The sequence below is a fragment of the Gymnoscopelus braueri genome (assembly GCF_963280865.1).
Source record: "Gymnoscopelus braueri genome assembly, chromosome: 2".
Taxonomy (NCBI): domain Eukaryota; kingdom Metazoa; phylum Chordata; class Actinopteri; order Myctophiformes; family Myctophidae; genus Gymnoscopelus; species Gymnoscopelus braueri.
The window spans coordinates 34,313,974-34,337,336 of record NC_137604.1 but is presented as its reverse complement, the minus strand read 5'-3'; the positions used below and the strand labels follow the sequence as shown (position 1 = coordinate 34,337,336).

Below are 23,363 nucleotides of genomic sequence, written 5' to 3'. Positions count from 1 at the left end.
TGTCACGTGGAGCTTGCCCAATGTTAGCTTGGCTAACAATGTTTGCTCACACAAAGCGAAAACATATTCTCCACCTTCGGCGGAGACACACCTTCGGCGGAGACAACAATTATAACAGGAAAGCCAGGGCTAAGAATCAAACCTGGCTCCTACTTACAGCATGTCTGTCTGCTTCATGAGGTGGATGATAGTCTGTCTCAGGGTTGGGCAAACATCTCTTTTTGATGTACCTTGTGATCAATTGAGTTGATTTAAAACCATTATTGTTTGATGTGCATAACACTTTTCTCCCCAGATGGTCAGAATTTCTTACCTTTATTATTCATAATAAACTGACTCATTCTTTGTTAGGTTTTATTATGAAATTATTAACTTGTTTTATGCTTGTATTATTCTATTTGGTAGGAATAATAAGATGTAAAGGCAATGGTGGTTTTCACTGTATGGCATGCACTGGGTGATCATGCCAGCCTTGAAAAACTGCTAAGTGATCATGTGCCCAAAATCCTTTACTCATAACAGAAATGTATAGGTATGGTAACCTGATGTACTTTTTATGATGATTCACTTGGGAATAGCAGGTAATTGCTGACAATGGAATGAGCACACTTCATAACTACATGCAATGATCTACTGTACATCTCTTTATTTGGTGAAAGGACTATTTAAGTCAGTCAATAGCAGTCAGATATTGTATGCCTAGAGGTTAGAGTGTTAATTTGATCTGATCCTGCAATAGGCCTACATAGATTTAATTTATCTGATAAGCAGGCCCAACATAATAGAGGCCTTTCTGCTCATTTAATTTTATTTGATTTTAGAATTCAATTCAGTTTACTGTACCAAAATTTACATTGAACATTTTGCACACAATGGAAAAGTATGTACACCAACTTATAAAATGAACTTAATTAAATTGAACTGCATTTGAGGCAAAGTAAAAAAAACAATTGGTCAAGACATGTTTCTTCTATGCGATTAGTTTGTTCGACTTATAATATTGTAACTTCTAACAAATTGTCATTTCTAACAGTGCAATATGCAATATGCTTAATAACATCAAAAAAGTATTAACATACATTTCCCCTAATACTGGTATTATTGAAGAATTATGGACCCTTCAAAGCCTGGAATTATAGGCTGCATTACGGAGTTGAAAACAACACTTGCATGGCTGAGTAAAAAAAAGAACCGCACAAAAAAACGAACAAATCCATATTGAAGCAAAACAGCCTAGGTCAAGGAATTTATGCAACATATTGATGCTTAAATTCATTATTACTTCTCTAACATTCATAAGCTCATAAAAGGCAAACAGGCATAAGCTCCCGTATTGCTTTCTATGATAAAAAATCTCCTCAGGCGTAAAGTGTGTAGGCCATAAGCTTAAATAAAACAACCAACAATGACGTCCTGGAAACAAAACAATCCCAATGACAGTAGCTGTTAGCATAACAACATATTGTGAGACAGATGAACTCTGTCATCTGCATCATCACCAATATTAAGGCACAGACATCATCCAAAACATGGCACTTCTCTTTGGTGATTAGGATTACAAAACCCCTTACTTTGTTCTGTTTTTGGTCACATTCAAATGCACGTACACGCACACACATACAAACAAACAGGCATACACTCTCAGGTACACAGTAAAATCCTTTGTTAATTTAACTCAGAAGAGTATAGAAATGGAACTAAACTGACCCGTAATCACTCTTCGGAGGTGAATTAACAATGGGATTTTATGTTGTAAGACTTATTCCACAGTTTTTGCCTGTTCATTGGACTTCTTCAGTAAGGTGAGCAGATTCTGGGACATGAAGTATGGCCTCTCTGCTGATCCGTCATTGCGCTCCAAGTCTTCCACTGTGACAGACAGAAACCAATGAGAAAGGAGACTGAACAGAGTTCTTAGGACTCAACCACTAAGTAACTTTATTCGTTATAATCAACTCTCCTTCGCTTGTATTTATCAGTTTCTATCTAAAGTCAAATTAGTTTTCTATGACATTAGGAAATAAAAATATAAGTCTCCATTAAAGAAGCTAAATTGGATATCTGAACTCACCTGTTGCCTCCATCCAAATGCCAAATATCAAGACGTTCATCCGTTTTTACACATAACAGAACTATTGTGATTAATACAAGTACCTTTAATCAAGAACTACAACCAATAAATATGGAATGTCATCTAGTGTCAGTGGAAAATCTACTTACAACGCTCACAATGTTGACGAACAACAAAACTGTACAAAAGCATCCCAACATATAAGATGTTAATAGCAGAGAAGTTAGTAGGCAATGTTCACACCATGCAGCACTGTCTGAGACAGAGAGAGAGACAAAGGAGAGAAAACAACAGAGAAAGAGATGCCAAGGCAAGTAGGGTCGGTAAACAATTGCAGGGTTTGCAGAGTCTTAAGAGGTCAGGATGGTTGCATCATGGCAACACAATCACAGCACTTATACCAGTCTGAAATACCAAGGCAAGTAGGTGGCAATACAATACGGGGAATCCCAGCCAAGCAAGTCATCTTTGGCTGGGGTCTCTACAAGACTGAAGCTACGTAAATAAGTAAATACATTTCAGGTGCAGAGCAATATTATACAATATCTAATATTTATAAAGTACTGTATATCAAACATGTTGGTAACCTTTTGGCATCAGCTGGCATTACGGTAAACAGTGAAAGAGATTCACCGTGGATTGAAATGTGTTGCTTAGAGTGTAAACATGGTATATCATGGTTCTGTAGTGCATTCATTGACAGGTTTAAGATTAATGATAGTTGTCAGGCACAGATTCAGCACTTTACGATATTCTACAGGTCCTCACAATATAAAAGCCAACACTGTCTAAAGACCAACATGACAGAACAATATTTTTCAAGCTACAGAGATGCACTGGGATTTTGACTTGCCTCGAACAATCACACCACGACAGCCATCTCTGAAATGAACACGCACTGAGGCCAATCCATTGGGCATAGCAAGGTGATATGTATTGTAGCTGGTTGTATAGCCTACACTCAACGGGTCCATATCACATCGTTGGTTGGGTACAGCTGTTCCCCTCAGCACATAATGTTGAGACGTTTTTCCCATTAGCCTACTCTTGCGGTGCAGTGGGAGGATCCTCTTCTTTAACTTCCAACTTCTCGTCTTTCTTCTCATCTGTCTCTTCTTTTCCAGATTCTCCTGGTGGAGGATCCTGCTCCTCCGGCTTAGCCTCCTCCTTTGACTCCTCCTCCACGGGCTGCGTGATCTCTGGGTCATCCCGTTTGTTGGGGTCTTCCACTAGAATGACCTCCTCTTGCTTCCCCTGGCTCTTCTCCTCCTGAGGTCCGTTCGTTTCGGCACTGGACTTCAGAGGTTGCTCCTCCTCGTTGTCCTGCTTGAGGACTGCCTGCGCTTGCAGCTGGATCTCGCCGTCTTGTTGCTGGAGAGGGGTCTCTTCCTCTGCTCTTTCCGCGTCTACCTGCGGCGCGGCCTCCGCCTGCACGGCACCGTCCTCCTCATCCCCCCCATTGGCTTTAGAGAGGATCTCGTGGAGCTCGGGCGACATGAAGTAAGGCCTTTCAGCGGAGCCATCGTTTCTCTCCAGGTCCTCACCTTTTTGAGTGTGTGTGTGTGTGTATGCAATGCGATGCATGCACGTGTGTGTGTGTGTGTGTGTGTGTGTGTGTGTATGCGTGTGTGTGCGAGTGTCAGTGTATTGATTGATTGAGTCAACGCAAAAATTCAGAACAGAACAAAACGATGTGGAGGAAAATGGAAAATAAAGAGGAAAAAAGGTGTGGAAATAAAGGTAAAAATGTGATCACATGGAAAGGGAGAGATAAGACAAAGAGAAGAGCAGTCAGAAACATGTCAGGAACAAAAGGAGACCAGCAGGTCAGACAGTTGCATCAGTGATTAAAAAGCACAAAGGTGATATAAAGATCCATCTGCGGAGGGGATTTCACACTAAAACACTAGTTGTTCTCCAATTACTTTAAACAATCAATCAATGACTATGAAGAGTTACTTACAGAAGCAGAGGAAGAGTGTGTCCACACACATGGCATACACACTGAAGAACCCATGAGCGATGAGGTACGATCCCACCACAACCGTCTAGAATCACACAAGAATCCCAGTGTTACATTAGAAGAAAATTGCTGCTCTGTTTTACACAAGAGATGGAATCACGTTCCAATGAGATGCATCTTGTTCTCTGGTTGTCTATGGCTAAATCTCCATAGTCTTGAACCAAAAGAGAAGGCTCTCACCAATATGGGCACCCAGTAGTAGTTGAGAGATGGAGCGGCATCTTCTACAGCTTTAATCCTTCCAGAGAAGAAGAAGAAAGAGAAGACACCTGCATCGAAACAATTACAATTTAGGCATTTTTCTCTTATCCAGTGTGTGCATGGTAGCCATATCTTGGTCATTCGCTCGCATCAACTGAGACATGGCAGGAAGGGTTACAGGGAGAGTGAAGTGCTAGGGTGTGAAGTGGTAGAGGCTTAATTGTTGAATTAGAAATACCAAGAATTCTAAAGTTCCTCATAATAAGGTAGATCTCCTACATCAGGGGTTTTCAACAGGTGGTCCGTGAAGGTATTGCATGTGGTCCCTGACCACGCATTTAGTAATGTAGGAAACATTGCATTAACATTGCACGAAATTACCTGGTGACCTATGATGACATGTCAATGTTGTCAGTTACTGGGAAGTCGGAGGTGAAGAAATTCCACAGAAAAGGGAGTTGGAAGTGTACCAGATTGATTGATTTAGTCATCGTTATTAGGAAATGTGCCCATGTAATTGCAATTGTCTGCTCACTCATACATAAGTTCAGTTTATCTGTTAACCTGAGTGGAAGGTTGGATAAAGTAAGAGAACGGAATAAGGGTAACTGTGGGATAGGACTAGATCAGTGGTTCTCAACCTTTTTTTTTGCTCTGGACCACTCACATATTTCAGTTAAATAATGCCTGGGATTGATATAATCTGTTGCACATAGTATCATGCAACAAATTAATTAAGTCAAGCCCTTAACAGTCATTATCTAATTTCAAGTTTTTTTCTCCCACACCATGCCTATTCATTCAAATATTTTCTTACATTTGATGGACTTTATGATATAATTTAAAAATATTTTAATACATTTAACAAAGGTATTTTATTAATGTATTTACATTTCAAAACATTTTCCCATGGACCACCTACAGGCCAAATTATGCCATGGACCACTAGGAGTCTGTGGACCATTGGTTGAGAAACAGTTCTATGTATAGATATGGGACGCATGCATAGTTACCAAAGCACTAATCTTAGCTCATATCCCCACTAAACAGTGGTCCCAAGGTTGGTTCTTAGTCAGGGGGGTGGTCACTGGTTCACAATGTGAACACCCCTGTCCTACATGGCTTTGACATAAAGACAAATACCATTATTTTTCAGACTACAGTAAGTATTTCCTTACCCACGATTCCAACAATGAGGAGCTTTCCAAGGAACAGTAGAAAGTCAGTCACTTTGTCTAAAACAGCCACCCTGTATACAAGATTAAATTCAAATGAGAGTAAAACAGATTAGAGTAGAACATGTAAAATAAAGTGGAAACAATACAAGGAAATACATTCTGATTAAATTTCATGTTAAGGATTAATTCATATTAATTTAAACCAAAGCTTGAAGATGATAGCTCCTTTTGCAAAGGAGTAGAAATCCCTACCTGACAATGTTCCTCATGAGAAGGAAGAAGGCGTCTCGAGCTGAGGTACAGAAGCTTTTGCCATAGATGGCAACCTAGAGAGAAAGAATTTTATGTCATTTTACAAATAGAAACTTCGCTTTTTGTCAGACCTGAAATTAGTACAAAAGTCCAAAACCTCACCATGATGTATGCATTTCTGTTGAGGAACTTGATACACTTCTCCAGGCACCAGAAGCAGCACTTTAAGCAACTCAGCAGGAACTTGGCACACTTGTTCTGAGCACCTGGGCAAGAGGTAAAAGCAACAATAATGCATTGTGTGACCATGTATTATTGAACACAATCAATCACACCACAAATCTATGCAGTCAATTAACCCTGGAGTGACAGCACTCTCAACACTCCCTGTTCTTCTGGATTAGCCACTGAGACCCTCTATATTAGTAAAACTGACCTGAATTGGCACTGTACTTGGTGTGCTTTTGGTGTGCTACACCACATCTCTGCCGAAAACAATACAAGCTCACAATTGATATTGCTCCAGATATTCACTGCTGAAGGTCTGTTGACACTTTACACAGTGTCTTATTTTATCTTATCTTATCCTAACCCCGCAGTGTCAATGAGTCGCTTGAGAAAGTTCTGCCAGCTTACCTTTCAACTTGTGATCCAGGTATTCTAAGATGACCCTGATCACCTGTACCAGAGACAGAATGAGAGAGCCGAAAGCCAGAGAGCCTGTGTGATATCTGGAAGGCAAGAGGATGCAGGAGGAAGAAAAATAACAGTTTAAGACAAAGTTACAAGAAAATCAGAGCAGTCCTATTTTTATATGCATGAGAAATAGGACTGCTGATTAATGTCTGGCAATTGACCTGACTACCGAAAAATTGTTCCTCATAATACACGTATTGACCATTAATACATACATGTCATATGTGTGATAAAATTAGCATGAAAAAATCCAGACTCTAAATATCTAATCTTAACCCTCACCTCAGTCTGAATCTTTTCCTAATTTTAAGCTTAATTCAAAAAATCGTTTTCACCATAAAACAACCCTTTGTCTTGTGAGGACGAGGAAAATAATTCTCACATCTGTTTCTTAAATTCAACTATACTTGGGGGAACATATGGAAGTATAGTAATAAAAGTACACACACACACGCGCGCACACACGCACGCACGCACGCACGCACGCACACACACACACACACACACACACACACACACACACACACACACACACACACACACACACACACACACACACACACACACACACACACACACACACACACACACACACACACACACACACACACACACACACACACACACACACACACACACACACAGCCTACCTGAGAGCCCTTCCCAGGGAGGAGAAGATGGGATAAGCAGGCATGTCGTCAGGCTTCTTGAAAGCCCAGTAGTAGGAGGCAAAGGCCCCTGCCAGGGTCACCTGACCCAGTGCCGTTACAAAGTTGGCAACCCAGAAGAAGAGGAAGACATTATAGAACTGGAACAGGATGAGGTATTTGTGGTAGAGTGTCTCACCGCCATAAAAGGCAAACAGGCACTCTGCATCAGAACACTGGGCTGAAATGTTGGAGGTGTTGAATGTCTGAAAGGGGAAAGACAGGGGGTAGACGGCAGTAGAGTAGAACAATATTAATGATGTTGAGTATAGTACACTGTGAAAGTATGCAAATATTTAAAAAATAAATGTTGCTATTTGTGCCCCAAAAATAAATCAAACGATAGCAGATGTTTTTTTTCTGTCCGGCTAGTAAAATTGCAAAGCCACACATGCTAATATCAATAATGACTTGTTATGCTAAGTGCAAAATTGTCAATGGTCAAACGTGACATTTAGTGGCATACCTTGGGATCGCAGGTGTCTCTTGAGTATTCACACTCAGAGGTGTTGAACACTTTGTACACCTGCTCATTAGAGGTGGACAAGAAGCTGTTCACACGGGTCAAGGAGGTTTTGATCTCAGTAGAGGATACTGTTGTCCTGCATAACTCAATGGGTAGAGCTGGGCATTAACAATATCGAAGTTAGGGTATTGATTCTCTCTTGGGCCACCTTGTGCTAAAAAGTTAAACACTGTTTGCACTTCAATGTAGTTTAGATTTAAGCATCCACCAATAGCTTTGCACATAGGGCTGTGGCGGTAAGGAAGTTGCATTACTGCATTTCGGTGGTTAACCAAACCAATATACTTGAAAAAGACCGGAAGGTTCGAAACGTTGTGTATCTGCTGTTTGTCACGAATAAATAAAAAACCTTTGGAGCATTCAACAAGTGAGTTGCGAGCCCCGCTTTGTTCTTATATTTCTGTTCTTACAGTTTGGCTCAGCACCAAGGAGCGGAGGATGTGCGTTGTTTGTTTTTCTAACCAAACCAATGTAACATTTGGCTTAGAAACTAGGTCAACTGGCTGCTCTATAGGCAGCCAGTTTCTCTAGAATGACTCGGTAAGCTTACAAAACCGCAGTATTGTGGTAATGCTGTTATTGTCCCAGCCCTGTTTGTATAGTATGTAGACTACACTGATATTCATTATATTACAATGTTATAAGGACCATTAAAGAATCCCACTCCTCTCTTTTCATTGGGAGGGCAACAATAGAAGGATACACTGCAGTGATGGCCCAATAGGCGATCACCAGAGCCAGGAGGGCAAACGTCAGCAGTGGGTAGAACAACGATGACATCACATTCCCAACAGCTCTACAAGAGACAGAAATCAACAGCACAACAGATGATACTTGGTGTTTTGTCAAAGTGGATCAAAATAAATAAATATTCAAAATAAACAAGGCTATGTGCTCCTTTTGGGTGAAATGACAAAAGGATGCTTGCCTCTTTTGTTACAAAAAAAAAAAAAAAAAAAAAAAAGGTTAAACTATCTCCTAGCTTGGCCACTTAGACGCAACTGTTAACTGTTAACCACTTAAGCCCTATATATTTTGTTGTACAACAAGTAGCGAAAATAGCCAATCTATGAGCTTATATATGGGCTATTTTTGAAGAAAAATAATCAAGAATTTATTTTATTTTTAACATTTTAGAAATTATGTTCAAAATAAATACGCCAGGGTTAATGCACAGTTAAGGAAACTGCAACAAGACTGAATGTCGATGGCACGACAACTACAGTTACGTAGTAGTAAAGAGTTGTATGAGACTGACCTGCTGGCTTCCTTGATGAGGGCGATAGCAATGAGGATTCTCTTCCTGAGGAAGATGAGCAGCAGGATGATCACCACTTCTACAATCGCCAAGATGATCACTGGGCAAAAAGAAGAAAACAACATTATTGCAAAAAGGACAGTGATGTAAACTTCTGTCTTCCCCCACCCAAAGGCATGTTGAAGGAATAGTTGAGGTTTTTAGACACAATGTGGCATGAACTTACAATAGTAATGCATGGGCATATTCATAGAGTCGCATGGTACAATTCACAATTACAATGTAGGCATTTAGCAGACAGTCTTATCCCGAGCGATTTACAAGTGCAAGATGCACATGCCTGCATGTGTACGAACGTGCACGTGTCTTAGTTTGAGTGAATGAATGTACACATATTAAAATCCTGTGTTAATTTATCCATGTTGTAACTCAGAGAGTGCACAAATGTAACCAAATGGACCATTACGGTTCCATTTGATTACGTTTGTACACAAATAAGAGTTAAATGAACACTCAGGATTTTACTGGGTACTGTATAGTATATGTGTGTGCTTGCATGTCCATTAAACCACTCAGTATAGGGGCACCCGCTGGCCTAGCGCCGGTCCAGGTGCATACCACATGTAGGCTCTATTGCAGCCTGACAGCATGTCACAGGTTCAAATCCTGTTCCCAACTACATTTGCTGCGTGTCACTCCCTGTTTCCTGTCATTCTCTACTATATACTATCAATAAAGGCAGAAAAGCCCCCAAAAATATCTTTTAAAAAAAACCCCAAAAAACACTTGTTATAGATTGACAGAATGCTAGTGCTTACTGAAGGCCAGCCAGGTCTGCTTGATCTGCAGGTAGACAGAGAAGTCCGTCTGCACGCCCAGGTCACGGATGGTAACGTCAGATCCAGGTTCTCCCCTCAGACTTCTATATTCCATGAGGCAGTGGAAAATACCTTACATATACAGCACACGTGCGCACACACACACACACACACACACACACACACACACACACACACACACACACACACACACACACACACACACACACACACACACACACACACACACACAATGATGTCCAAGTTTTTAAAAAAAATACTGAAATTTCACTGACTTTTGGAGGGAAGAACAGTCTAAACAAAAATTATACATTGTATGTTATTTTGGAGCACTAAAGAGAAAATAATGTCATTTTTAAATACATACCTAGACATATATGAGACTTACCATAACCAATGACGAGAATGACCGATACAATCATCACCCAAACCATGATACCGGCCAAGTACCGCAGCAGGACAATGAAGATCAGGCTGACTATCATGGCTATGAGCAGACCACTGTGGAGAGTGGACACAAACACACAGGGCTTTTAACCACTTTCAACCGTGTTTTGGCATGTCATTATGGCAAAACATATATATATTCATCAAAAACTTAAATAAAATGTTTACATTTTCATAAATAGCCCAATAAACCTTGTTAGCTTGTAGATCGGCTATTATCACTATTCGTCGCACAACAAAGTATACAGTATATGGGGCGTAAGTGGTTAACTTTACATTGCATTATGGCTATCATTTTCCCGAGACAGAAGTGGTTAATCTAAACTTCCTGTTGCGTCAGTAGAATCAAAAGTCCAAATAAAGAAATTAAAATGTTTAACAGTGCAATGATATTTAGTGTTGAATTAATTTTACTTCAAGCAAGTTTCAAGTCTTTGCAAGTAGATTTTCATACTGTACAGGAATTAACAGAATCCAGTGGCTTCCTCGGAAATCAAACAAACCAAGGTATGGTTTGGAAAATGGTCGGCAGTAATGTTAAATACAGTGGTAATCAAGGGGCTAAACATGCCAGTCCACCAATACTTGTACTTTAATGACCAAAGAATGAAGAGACTCACAGCAAAATCCAATGCCAAGACTGAGTGTAGTCTTCAAAGATCCTCATGGCCACTTGGCGAGCTTCGACAACCACATTGGACTTCCTGTGAAGGAAAATAATAAAAGTATTTCCCACTTCCAACTTCTGAAGATATAAGAGATGTTGATGGTAGGTTATGGTTAATTTCAAGGTTAATCTAAAACAGTGGTTCTCAAAGATGGTTGTCCGCAGCCAAATCAATATAAATTTTCGGGGTTGTTAGTTTGAGAACCACTTATTCTAGAGGGCAATAAATATAGAATATTTACAACCTATTTGGTTGTAAATAGTGTTCTAAAACAGATACCTTGTCACAGAGTAAAAACTACTCACTTTGATGCGTCTAGCAGATCTGTGGCGGTGACATTCTTCCCCTGATCATCATTGAACATGGTCTCGTTACCCACCACCACCACCCCGCCCACCAATGTTCCCAAGGCAGGGAGGCAGCGACGTGTGACTGGGGAGGCAAGACGGACATTTCACAGATAAGTAATAGCACTATCTATATACCTGTACACAGTAGCAGCTTGTGATACAGTATGAGTGGAAACTGAGTGAATATCAATGCTATCGGGCATAAAGCATGTATGCCCAAAACTGTTTTTTAACATTTCAGGAAATGGAAAAAATTACCTTCCAATGAATCCAATGTAATTATTAGTTAGTCACAAGCTCTTATTTATACTTTTCATTGGTTATATATTTATAAATCCCACAGATAGACCTAACCACATTCACTTTCAAAATGTAAAAAAAACTAAAGCTAAAATAGCCAATCTACAAGCTCACATTGCGGGCTTGTAGATTGGCTATTTTCATTACTTTTGCCGACACTCTTGCACAATGAAGTAGGCCATTGATTTTTCCCGAAAACATAAAAAGTTGAAATACAGACGTACAAGTGTTATGCCCGACAGTGACGATATGCAGGTGACATGGAATTTACTCACAGGCTTTACTGGGCATGAGCATGGCGGGGCAGAGGCCATCTCTAAGGATCTCAGTAGCACTCTGAAATACACCGCACATCAGGAAGAATTGTACACAGCAAAACTCTGGATTTTCACTGTGTAGGCATCCTGTAACTGAACCTTTTACAGTCTCACACCCCAGAACATCAAATATAACTGTATTATAGCACATAAACCATCATCATTTATTTTTATGTCACTCACCAATTTGTCGAAGTCCACACCTTCCTTACAGTATTGTTTGTAATACTCCTTGTCTTCTGCTGTGCTTAATTTCGCTTTCAACAATGTCAGGTACTTGGTAGGACAGCTTTCCACACATAACTGCATGCAAATTAAAAAACGTCATGAGAATCGTCGTGACATGAGCTTAGCTTTGCAAAATACTAATGTTAAGTACAAGTAAAATAACTAAAAAGCTATATTTGAGCATGAGAGACCGTGTGGAGGTAGGGGGTATATCTGACCTGTGTGGTAGGACACTGGAACTCTAGCAGCGTCAGGGGACTGGCACACTTCAAGATGTTGAAATAGAACAGCAGGTGCTTCTTCCTGTTGAGTAGGAATGACAGAGAACACTTTTAAATAGGAGGCATCAGAAGTACAGTATGTCTTGATTCAATCTAAAAGCCTAAATTGCTGCTAATAGCCCATAGAATTATCAGATTTCTAAACATGCCATTTTTTACCATGGGTATAAAGATGAGAGAACTTACTCTAGATGTGTTCCCTCCTGGCCACAGAACTGTCCCCTGCTGTCTGTAGGATAGATGACCTTTCTAGGGTCACCCTGGGACCAGGCTACATGGAAGACAAACAAGGTCACTCTGAGTGAGACTAAATAAATGTGCCTTTTTGTATTAAACACGTTTACATTGTGCGCCATGTTTTGGCTCATTCTACGAAACTCAAGGCTCACATCGACAGATAGATCCTGTAGTATTTGTATATCAAACCAATTAATCTGGTTGCCTGGTGGCTCAGCCAGTTAGTGTACAGAAAGTATGGTCATCGTGAACAAAGGAACAACGAGTCAACGACCCGGACCCGGGTTCGAATCCTACCCTCTGCACCCGTTAAACATAGAAAGCCAAACCACGCTCGGGTGGCGCAGTGGTTAAGTCCCTGCCCACCACCACGGAGGTTGTGGGTTAAAAACCACCATGGTGCAACCGGCTTTGTCGAGCGCCTATGCGAACACAATTGGCCCGTGTTCGGGGGAGGGAAGCCGGGTGGGGAGGGTGATACTGATACATTGCATGTACTCCTAGGGGCTGGGGCGGCACCTGTCAGCGGGGAGTGTTGGGCGGGAGGAGTAGAACGAAGGCCCTACGTCCTCCCGGTGGGGGCTCCTCACTGGCAGGTGAACCAGTAGGATGCAACAGCAGTGACAACACAGAAATGTGTGTGGGGAGGAATCAATTGGCATAACGACTAAATTGGGGAGAAAAAGAGGGTAAAGAATAATTGGTACATGGGTCAAGTTTATGCCTCGCCTAGGGGTTTGAATCCTTTGTGAAGCATCTGCATCGCAACAAACACAATTGGCTGTGTTCAAGCCTGGTAGGGATGGTGATCTCTGTCACTGCACTAGTAACTCATACAGGATGGTCAGGGTGCTTGAGGAGCTGAACGTATACATCCACACTTGTACCTCCCAGTGAAACTCTTCACTGTCAGGTGAAAAGAAGCATTCTGGCAGCATCGCGTGTATCGTGTTGCCCTACACCTTCCCTAAGACCAACCAGTAGGGGTCAGCAGCGACAAGGGACTACAGTATAAGGGGACTTGAAATTGACAGAATGGCTTAATTGGGAGAAAAAGCAGATAAAATATAAATATAAGAAATTAAAACTATTAATCATAACTTAGGGTAATCATCACAAGGTTCCTTTTAAAGGTTGTGTATGGTAAGCATTCAAGCACTCAACATTTAATTCATATAGATTATAAGCAAACACAGGTTTATGTGTATTGTATCAGAAAACATTAACGAGGTAGAGTCTCACCAACAATGCCCACAGCAAAGTAGCCTATTAAGGCTATAATGAAGAGAAGACAGCAGATGACATCTGTGCAACCCCTGGTAAAGCACAAGATAGAGAGAGAGAGAGAGAACATTTATCATTTGTGTTTGAGAGTTGAGTACAGTATATTGTACAGTACAGTATATTGTACCTTGCAGTGATTGAAACACTATTTTTATATTTTGAATTTACAAAAATAACCAATCAATAAGCTCATAATGTTTTTATTTGACCATTTTCTAACAATTTTTTAAAATCTTCCAAAATATGGATGGCAGGGTTAATGTGGAGACTGCAACAAGAATGAATGATGATGGCAAGACAAATCGTAGTGAGCTAGTAGATCTGTTTTTTTTAAATGTTTGAAACAGCTTATTTTACATCCTTGTCTGTTTTTATAGACAAGGACCTTGCATCCTTTGAAAACATATTATTTTATTTGCCCAAAATAGGGATGCCAGAGCTAATGTTGTTAAAGGATAGTTGTTGAAACATTATTTGCATTGAGACAAGAAGGGAAGTTGACAGGGTGACAACATAGATGAGAACACAATGGTCAATGGCAACATACTTTCCTAGGTGAATGGATGGAGGCATAATATGAGAATAGAGATAACATGAGAATAGAGACACTCTACCTGTTGTGAATGGGTCCCTTGAAGGTAGGGTCAAACTTCCTGGACTCCCCTAATGAAAAAAAGACATGTTTTGTTATTGTCCACTCTAAAGTAAGCCACAATTTCAACCAGTGTAAGTACCAACACTTACTGTATGTCCACTGTGATGGCCACACCAGCAGACACACAAAGTTGGTAAAACATGGTGGACACTTGTCTTTTTGGGGTTTATTAATTTAGTTTATATTTATTTTCAGCAATCTACATACTACATGCATAAAGGTCTCCACACAACCGGTTGAAGGACATACTGTTTATTGCAAGTTTGATGATAAAGTTACTGACTGGAGGGTACATCCATTACGTTCTTTTGTTTGGGTCAAGTTGTTTTATCAGGAGTAATTTAATTGTTTTACTTATTAAGTTTAATACATTTATTTTGTTTTGTTGAGTTATTAGTTCTGAGGAGTGTTGAAGTTTAGATGGCTGGCCATGGTAAGGCCCAGCTGCTTCACAGGTGTTTATAAGGAGCTGATTAGTAATTGGACTGCACCATGTCCCCTGTGCATAAGGGGAGGAGCAGGTATTTATTAAAAGTTTGAATGTATTACTACACGTGTGAAGAAATGTATTTTGTCATTTCAGTTGTATGTCATTTCTTTATTTAATATGAGTTAGTGCTGTAGTGTATTATGTTTGTAGTTATTTGTAGTCTGTTTAAATGTTATTTTTGTCTTCCCCTTTGTGTCAAGAGTGGTTTGATCACCCACTATATAGACCCCTTAACAGTCGATGTCACACTGATATGAACCATTATGCACGCAACCAGTATGCACTCAATGAAACCCATTCTGTCAGGTCTCGCTAGGAGGCGCCTCACTAGCCAACACACAAGAGGGGGTTGGGGTGTGCTGAAACCAGCGCACCCCAAAACAACAGGTTGGGAATTGATTGCGTGAAGCAATCACCTGTGCGTCCAGTCTCAATGTTAGTAAACAAATAATTGGTCTATAGGTTCCCCTCATGTCTCATTCTGGTTAGTTCAGTCTTGATGTCAAGTTCAGTTCTGTATTGTCTTCATTTATTTTGGGCCAGAATGAATGTAATGTCTAATATTTATGGAAAAAAGAAACCGACCAACTCTGGTCCCTTACATCCACACTGGAGAATCCAAAATATAACTGTCTCTCGAAAAGGACTGGGAAACATACTGTATTGATATGATATATCGTGATATGGCATACGTTTTGTCTTTTCCTGATCTATATTGCACATACTAGAAATATAGCAGTTATATTGAACAGGCTACAGACCTACTACAGATATTGTAAATATATTAGATATTGCACATACAGTGTTTGATATTGCAAGCCATTGCACTGGGTGCATGAGTGCAATTTATGTCTACATTTTCATTAAAATGTGCATGTGCCCTTATGTAATGTATGAATAGAAACATTACATAAGGGCATGTATTGACAAAGCAAGTAGGGGTACAACAGTTAATCAAACTAATCAAGTTCATTAATTATACAAATAATCAATTTTACTAAAATAAACCATTCATCGATTTTCTAAATTAGCACAAATAGCAGATCTACAAATTCACAACGCTTAAAATAGTGGTTAACCGGACAAATCAATTCAGTCGATTATAAAAACAATCAGATTTTTTTGTGCTGATTTCTTTACTTAAAAAACACATTTGATTAATCAAAAAAGTGATCAATACAATAATCACTAAGAATATAATCAATAGTTGCAGCTCTAAAAGCAAGGACCTTTTCCATAACAAAAGAATTCTCCCATCAGACTGACATGCTTAGCAACCCACAAAACGACTCCCTGGTGACCAAGAGCTCCCGGTGAACATTCCCTGCCACCATGGTAACACCTCGCAAAGAGGAGAGGAGCAAAGTCAGCCCATACTTTGTCGCACAACGGTGTCACACGCCAAAGTGAAAGAAAGGGATTTTCAAGCAATAAACATGACACAGTGCGTCACAATTCTCAAGACAGTGTGCAACATTTTATCTATAACATACCGTACAGTGGTGTGTTCTACCAGTATACGCTACATACGCAGTATACTCAAACCTACATTTTGGAAAAAATGGTATACCCTTTGTAACCACAATAATTCACCGTGAGCGTATATGTGTGCGTGCACTTGCCGTGCGTGAGGGAATAATTATGGTATACCGTCTGAAAAAAACTAGACTACAGCACTGATAACATACATATATAGATATACAGAAAAATTATTATTGCACAATCGAAACTGAAGAGTAATATGTAAATGATATGGTCTTGGTGTGACTCACATCCTGCTAGACTTGGGTGCCATAACACTATGCCACACTGTATGTCATGTTGTTTAAATGTACACAATTCAATATGAAAATCACTTGCTGAGACGGCATCTTATACTGTCCTCCCTGTGACTGTAATCTTATAGCAGCACAGTGAGGTTCTGAGCCAAGTGACCACTAATGTAGCTTGTCGACATCCCATAATCCACTGTCACAGAGATACATTGAGTCATACTCCCTAGCCAGCAAACACACCCTCAGTGTTATAACATAACGCTTTGATTAACAAGCACCATCAGATACATTTTGGAGAAGGCATAACTGGAAAGTGTACCATAAACAATGTCCACTGATGGTTAGGTGATGTTACCGCAGAATCTGAAATGCTGTGGCAACCTAAATATATATCACAAGTTCTAACTACAGTATGTCAATAAAACAAAAATGGCCAACAACATCCTAGTTCAACCAGCCAACCTACAGACTTCTTAAAGACTTGCCTTTCATCGTGCCACTGTTATTTCTCTCTCAGTGTCTTTCATGAACAGATGTGGAGGTTCCTCAGCGTGTTGTGTAGAGCAGTCGTTTTTCTCTAATATGTCTCCTTCCTGTATAGTTTGCCCTCAGTTCTTCACTTCCTTATTCTTCTTGGTTGAAAACTAATTCACTCTTCTTCAAGTATCAGTCCGCCTTCTGCCCCTTTTTTTCTATCTTTCTTCCTTTTGTTTGGTGTAATTTCTTCCTCTCAACTACAGTGCCATTTTGTCAGGGGAGTTGTTGTGACACACATACACATACACAGAGGAGTATTGCGAGGGGGAATTGGGAGTAGAGAGGCCTTAATACAAAGATTGGTGGCTTCTTTGTCAGTAAATATAAGGCTCTTGAACCCTCTGTTACCAAATGGCTGTATTCGCACACAAATGTGTAGAGCCGGGTGTACTCATCAGTGGGGGAAATGTACTCAGCTAGCAATGCATGGCCTGAAGCTATACATTCTTTAAATCTGACAGAATCATCAGTCATCAGTCATTTCACAATAATCTTGATAAATTATGTTCATTCACAGTTTCCGTATTAAGTAGCAATCAACAACTTCATTACTCAACTGTCTAATGTCCAATCCATGTAGTATTGCCCCCCTCCCCCCAAAAAGAGAAAAGAAAAACTTGTACTGAACAGTACATTATTGCATTATAAGCCATAACAGCATAAATATACTGTATCTATAAAAAAGTAACAGGAATATAGACTCTAGCTCAGTCTTTGTACATCGAGAGATATGGGACTTCTCACAGTGTATTCGCAACTTCTTGTTTCTAATCTTTCAAAACATTCTACTCTTAGACCCAATATCCCTCACCTTCAAGTGCCTGTCACATTCAATTTACAATTGATTTAATTAGTGTTTAGTTTAAACATACTCAGTCCATCAGGGATAAAAAAAACAATGAACAAAGACATGTTTAAGTTTTTTTCTTCAGCATTTGCAAGACAATGACTTGATTATTTTGTTGTGTGCGTGAGTGACACTTAAGAGGCGGCATGCTGAGCTATACGATGCATGTGAGATAACACCATCCTACATGTTCTCTGAAAGCACATGCTGATACAATGTTGACATGCCCACCTCTACTGCCATGTGACAGACATTCACCATTCCATACAGGAAAGAGCTGGTTACATACAGTAACAGTACACACATGTACCCTAACCAGAAACAGAGCCCTGGGTTTTCAGATGATGTCTATGGTAGGGTAGGGATGTATGCGGCTAGTTGGTTAGTCTATTAACCAGTGCATCCAGTCAACAACCAGTCCTTTTTTCCCTCTACACCAAATCTGCCATTTTGATGTCAATCTGCTATTTTTATGTCAACGTTCGATGACATGCCAGAATAGGTATAGGGTTCATGCGGTTATTGACAATAGGCTATGATATCTGGCTGACTGACTCGCTGTTGTTGTGTGGTGTGTGTGTGTGTGTGTGTGTGTGTGTGTGTGTGTGTGTGTGTGTGTGTGTGTGTGTGTGTGTGTGTGTGTGTGTGTGTGTGTGTGTGTGTGTGTGTGTGTGTGTGTGTGTGTGTGTGTGTGTGTGTGTGTGTCCGTGTGTGTGTGCCCGTGTGTGTGTGCCCGTGCGTGTGTTTTAAGGGAAGTGATGATGTCATGACTGGTGTGTGTGAACCACTAATGGGGCCACAGGACTTATCAGATGTCCCCTTCCCCGTCTACTTTAATGGGTTGTGGCCAATGTGGATGTCTGTGCGTGCGTGCGTGTGTGCGTCTGTGTGTGTGTGTGCACACGTGTGTGTGTGCACGCGTGTGTGTACATGTGTGTGCGCAAGTGCGAGAGCACACACTAATTGTAATGCATCCAAGTGTTTGCCACTGCCAGCTTGGAACTGACTGGATGCCCCTTGACTCAGTCTGTTGAGTGGGTAGAGTGGGCAAGGATAGACACTGTGAGGTCTGTGCAAGCTGCAGCCTGCCTGGCTCTAATCTGCCCCAGCCTCGCCACGCCTAGCCAGGGAGAACCTACCAAATTAGTACAGAGGAAAATCTTGAGTGCCAATATAACTCTGACTGAGAGTGTAAAAATGGACAGGCCAATTGTATCAACTATGTAGTACAATCATAATAGCACAGCATAATTTCACCCTAATACAAAAGTAGCACTGACGATGAGTCATTCTCCTCAATCTCCTGCATAATACATTAGTTTATTTTCTTTAGCCATAATGTAGATGCAGGCTTGTGAAAAATGGCTAAAACTGGATGTTTGCAATCATACATTGTGAGAGAGTTGTAGCTCTGCCTGTCTGTATTATACAGAGACCTTTTACAGATCTCTGGAGGGTTTATGGACATTTTCTGTGGGGGAGGGGAGGGACGTAAAAAATCATGTTTACATGGTAACAGACAAATTAACACGGACAAACTCCACACAAGGAACCTCAAAGAACGACTAGAAAGGATGTGCTCATAGCTTGGATTAAGTGTGAGTCTGGACTGGCTTTTCCTAATATTGAGTGTCTGATATAATAATATTAACAAAACTCTAGCAGAGCTCTAGTATTGTTGGTGATGGTGACACTGATTTTCTTGGTGGGTGCATGAGTGAAATTGATGTCTACATTTTGGTTGAGCTCTCAGTGGTAATGCAAAACATGTAATGACAATGACGTGGAGTATTACGGCAAGAAAAACACGAGTTAGGAAACTCCATGACTCAACAGTTCATATGACAACTAGGCCTGCCCAGACAGACACAGGACCACAGCCAACCCACTGATGCTGCTGTGGGCTGCTGAGTGCAATGGATCCTCTTGGGAGATAAGAGCCATCAGTGACACATGTGTGTTAAACTAAATGTGCTACAATGTCACGGCTGTTACAGAATATGAATTTGGCATAGCCTATGTATAAACTTGGATGTGAGCAAAATGGGTATTTGTAGCCTATGTGTGTTTGAAATAACCTTTACATCAACAGTTGTTTTGGAGGGTTTTTGTCAGATGGAGATGCACAACACATATGGCTATGATAAGTGTATATGGCTATTTTAGCTAGAGTAGACCAGTGGTTCCCAAACTTTTTCATGTCAAGGACCCCCAAAATGATATGTATTTTAGCTGCGGACCCCCATCTCAAAACTATTTTGTGCCAGGGATTTAAAAAAAAATAGCAGATCTACAAGCTCACTGACGGGCTATGATTATAGCGCGTCAGTGAGCTTGTAGATCTGCTATTTTTTGAATAGCCAAAGTATACAATATGGTTAAAGTGGTTAAAATGATTGTGAAGCTATATAATATTAACTAATTTTGCTAGGGACCCCCTGGTACCCCCACAAGAACCCCTGGGGGTCCCCGGACCCCACTTTGAGAACCAATGGAGTAGACTTTCTCTGTAACATGTGTTTACTGAATAGCTAATCTGAATCTGAACATGTAAATCTAATTGAAGATTATGCACTGTGTAAACAGGCCTCAATCAATAGTCTACAGACGACGAAATGCGAGCTACTTCAAGCTCCACATATGCCGCCCACTCACTGTTATAATGTACGTAATTTACACAAAATATTGCAGAAAAGACCAATGATATGGTTGTTACGGCTTCGTCTTGCCGTTGTTACATGTTTGCTGCATTATAGGCGGTTACACTGAGACAAACGACCACAATTCGTCTCCGTGCAGAATCCGTCTCATCTTAATCATTTGGCGAATGAAAATATGTGTCAATCTAATCTGTATGCAAATTATCCAAGATTACAGATTAAAATCACTATTAAAACAACAAACGGAAGACTGGGTGAGGATGCCACTTGATCAGTGAAGGATCCATGCGGTCCACACCCATAAATCCATCCACTACACACAGTCATTGTTTCCATTTCTTTCTCCAGTCGTTTTCAGAAAAATAAGACCAAGAAAAGAACACCAGTGAATGAAACGTATTCTTACCATATTTAGGGTCCGGGTCCGGGGTCTTCTCTTCCATTTCCATTCTCTTGCTACTTTGGCTTCAAATCGTTGATATGATCTTGGACGGGACAGTTACCATGGAAATGTTGTGGGGAAAATACATCAATACTGACTGCTCCCGATGTGTCCCCAAAGCAGACGAGCGTTCCAATCTATGGGAAAGTGGAGAGAGGGAGCCAATGAGAACGAAGAAGTCCGAATTGACATCTGCGTTGGCCTATTATAATGCACAAAGGCGGGGCCGCCCACAACATTGCAAATTCACCGGCACTTTAAAGGAATGCGTGTAATGGTCTTGCGGTATATGGATCCAAGACGGTGAGCGTCATGGATGAACTTCAACCTGGTGTTTGCACTTTCTCCCTTTTTAGCCCATACATCTACATAAACGTTCTTATTTCAAATATAAAGTCCTTGCCCATGGCCACGGATGTTACAATTATGTACGGTCCTTTAAAAATACCCGTATGTTCCGTATTGTTCGTTCCATAAAAAGTATTTTAATCCGATCGGTCATCGGTGGCCATTTACTCATAGAGTTTTGTATCAGAGTGCTATACACCTCCAAACCAATAGGGTCACGTAATTGAAAGTGTATGGAGAAATTACGTAAAAAATGGCCACGAATCAGATTAAAATGCTTTTTATTGAACAATACGGACAATATGGGTACTTTTGAGGGTGCGTACATAATTGTAACAACTATGGCCACGGGGTAAGCAAATTATATTTGAAATTTGAACGTCTATGTAGATGTACAGGCCAAAAAGGAGAAAGTGCAAACACTATGTTGAAGTTTATCCATGACTGTCATATATAATATATGACAGACATGTATCAGGGCTCTTGTGGATGAGAACTGGATAATCATCATCATCCAAATAATTAATCTATTATATATTTTATACTATTTACGGTATTCGATGTATGTTACGCACAAAAACTCAACAGATGAGGGATGAAAAGTCAGACGACTCCATATGAAAATGCTATAGTATAATCACATTTCACACACAAAATATGCAGAAGAGAAAAGTTGCTACAAGAGGAAACAACAGCAGATAGGCTACAGTGTGTGACATAACTAACAATAAAACGTTGTCCTATTCCTGCACACAGAGGTGTCATGTGCTGCATATACCTGATAAATAATAAATCACGTTGAACCACACAATTGTTTCAGGTGGTCGTCAGGTTTCGAAAGGAAATAATGTCAGCCTTTGACACCAAGAAAAAAAAGAAGCAATATTAATAACATGTTTGTCAATAGAAGGTGGTAGATTATATATATATATGTGTGTGTGTGTGTGTGTGTGTGTGTGTGTGTGTGTGTGTGTGTGTGTGTGTGTGTGTGTGTGTGTGTGTGTGTGTGTGTGTGTGTGTGTGTGTGTGTGTGTGTGTGTGTGTGTGTGTGTGTGTGTGTGTGTGTGTGGCACTTTACAACAGCTTTTCCACAGATCATACAACCAGTTAAGGAAAATAGTAAATAAACATGAACAGTTGTTCCAGACATCATATGCTTAATAGTTATCACAGACGATACATAATAGCCACCCATGATTACAATTTTTTAGTTTTATTTATTATAGCACGATAAAGTTAAAAAGAAGCATACGCATACTGTACAGGAGAAGTTAAAATCCCAGAAGAGCTTCCCCAAAAGAACACGATCACAGACACTTCCAAATAAAAAATAGATTAAAATCTAAGAAATTATAAAAACAAAACATGTGTATACACATGCATATACAGTATACCGTTTTGCTAATCTACAGGAGACTATTATTAAAGAATAATATAAGATTAAAATACTATTGAAGATTTGGGATGACATTTGGCATCTGTCCGCATCATATTAATTGTAAGAAGTTTATTAGTATATGTAACTGCTACTCTACTGGCTTCTATGTGCTATTGGAAAGAGGTATAGGGAAGTTTGCGCTCTAAACTCAAGGCTTTCTATAGATGATAATAGGGCTGAAAACAGGTGCGAGAGGCCAGCGTGAAAGTCCATAAACAAAATGACCCTGTGAGTGTTGATGATGGTATGAGGACGTTCTCTCTCTGTGTCACTTTATTTCACCATGTCATTTTTTGCACTTTTGTAAG

General features: G+C 40.2%; 2 protein-coding genes across 3 annotated transcripts; both read right to left on the bottom strand.

Annotated features, from left to right (window-relative positions):
• Nucleotides 1-790: 790 nt before the first annotated feature.
• slc44a2 (solute carrier family 44 member 2 (CTL2 blood group)) lies at nt 791-21,389 on the bottom strand. Of its 2 annotated transcripts, none has more exons than XM_080419748.1 (22): nt 21,234-21,389; nt 14,478-14,526; nt 13,822-13,895; nt 12,529-12,613; nt 12,280-12,364; nt 12,017-12,136; nt 11,792-11,852; nt 11,172-11,298; nt 10,819-10,902; nt 10,140-10,252; nt 9,731-9,862; nt 8,913-9,012; nt 8,358-8,450; nt 7,595-7,679; nt 7,072-7,334; nt 6,362-6,456; nt 5,888-5,991; nt 5,726-5,799; nt 5,474-5,544; nt 4,275-4,363; nt 4,035-4,119; nt 791-1,869 (listed from the first exon to the last, which is right to left on the bottom strand). In XM_080419748.1, the coding sequence occupies exons 1-22, from the start codon at nt 21,274-21,276 to the stop codon at nt 1,760-1,762; spliced, it is 2,142 nt and encodes a 713-aa protein (XP_080275874.1). In that variant the 5' UTR covers nt 21,277-21,389; the 3' UTR covers nt 791-1,759. The 2 variants fall into 2 exon arrangements, with proteins under 2 accessions (XP_080275874.1, XP_080275875.1); XM_080419749.1 differs by lacking the exon at nt 21,234-21,389 and adding an exon at nt 17,269-17,395.
• LOC308078559 (uncharacterized protein) lies at nt 1,876-4,028 on the bottom strand. Its single transcript, XM_080419765.1, has one exon. The coding sequence runs from the start codon at nt 3,653-3,655 to the stop codon at nt 3,113-3,115; it is 543 nt and encodes a 180-aa protein (XP_080275891.1). The 5' UTR covers nt 3,656-4,028; the 3' UTR covers nt 1,876-3,112.
• Nucleotides 21,390-23,363: the final 1,974 nt, after the last annotated feature.

Bases quoted from the DNA above. Each gene is read 5' to 3' on its own strand.
- slc44a2 (XM_080419748.1), bottom strand. From the start codon at position 21,276: ATGGAAATGGAAGAGAAGACCCCGGACCCGGACCCTAAATATG. The intron at 9,863-10,139 runs GTAAGTCTCATA...TGTATATGTAAG, and splicing joins CATTCTCGTCATTGGTTATG to GTATTTTCCACTGCCTCATG. The intron at 9,013-9,730 runs GTAAGCACTAGC...CTTTTTGCCCAG, and splicing joins GCAGACCTGGCTGGCCTTCA to TGATCATCTTGGCGATTGTA.
- LOC308078559 (XM_080419765.1), bottom strand. From the start codon at position 3,655: ATGCATCGCATTGCATACACACACACACACACTCAAAAAGGTGAGGAC.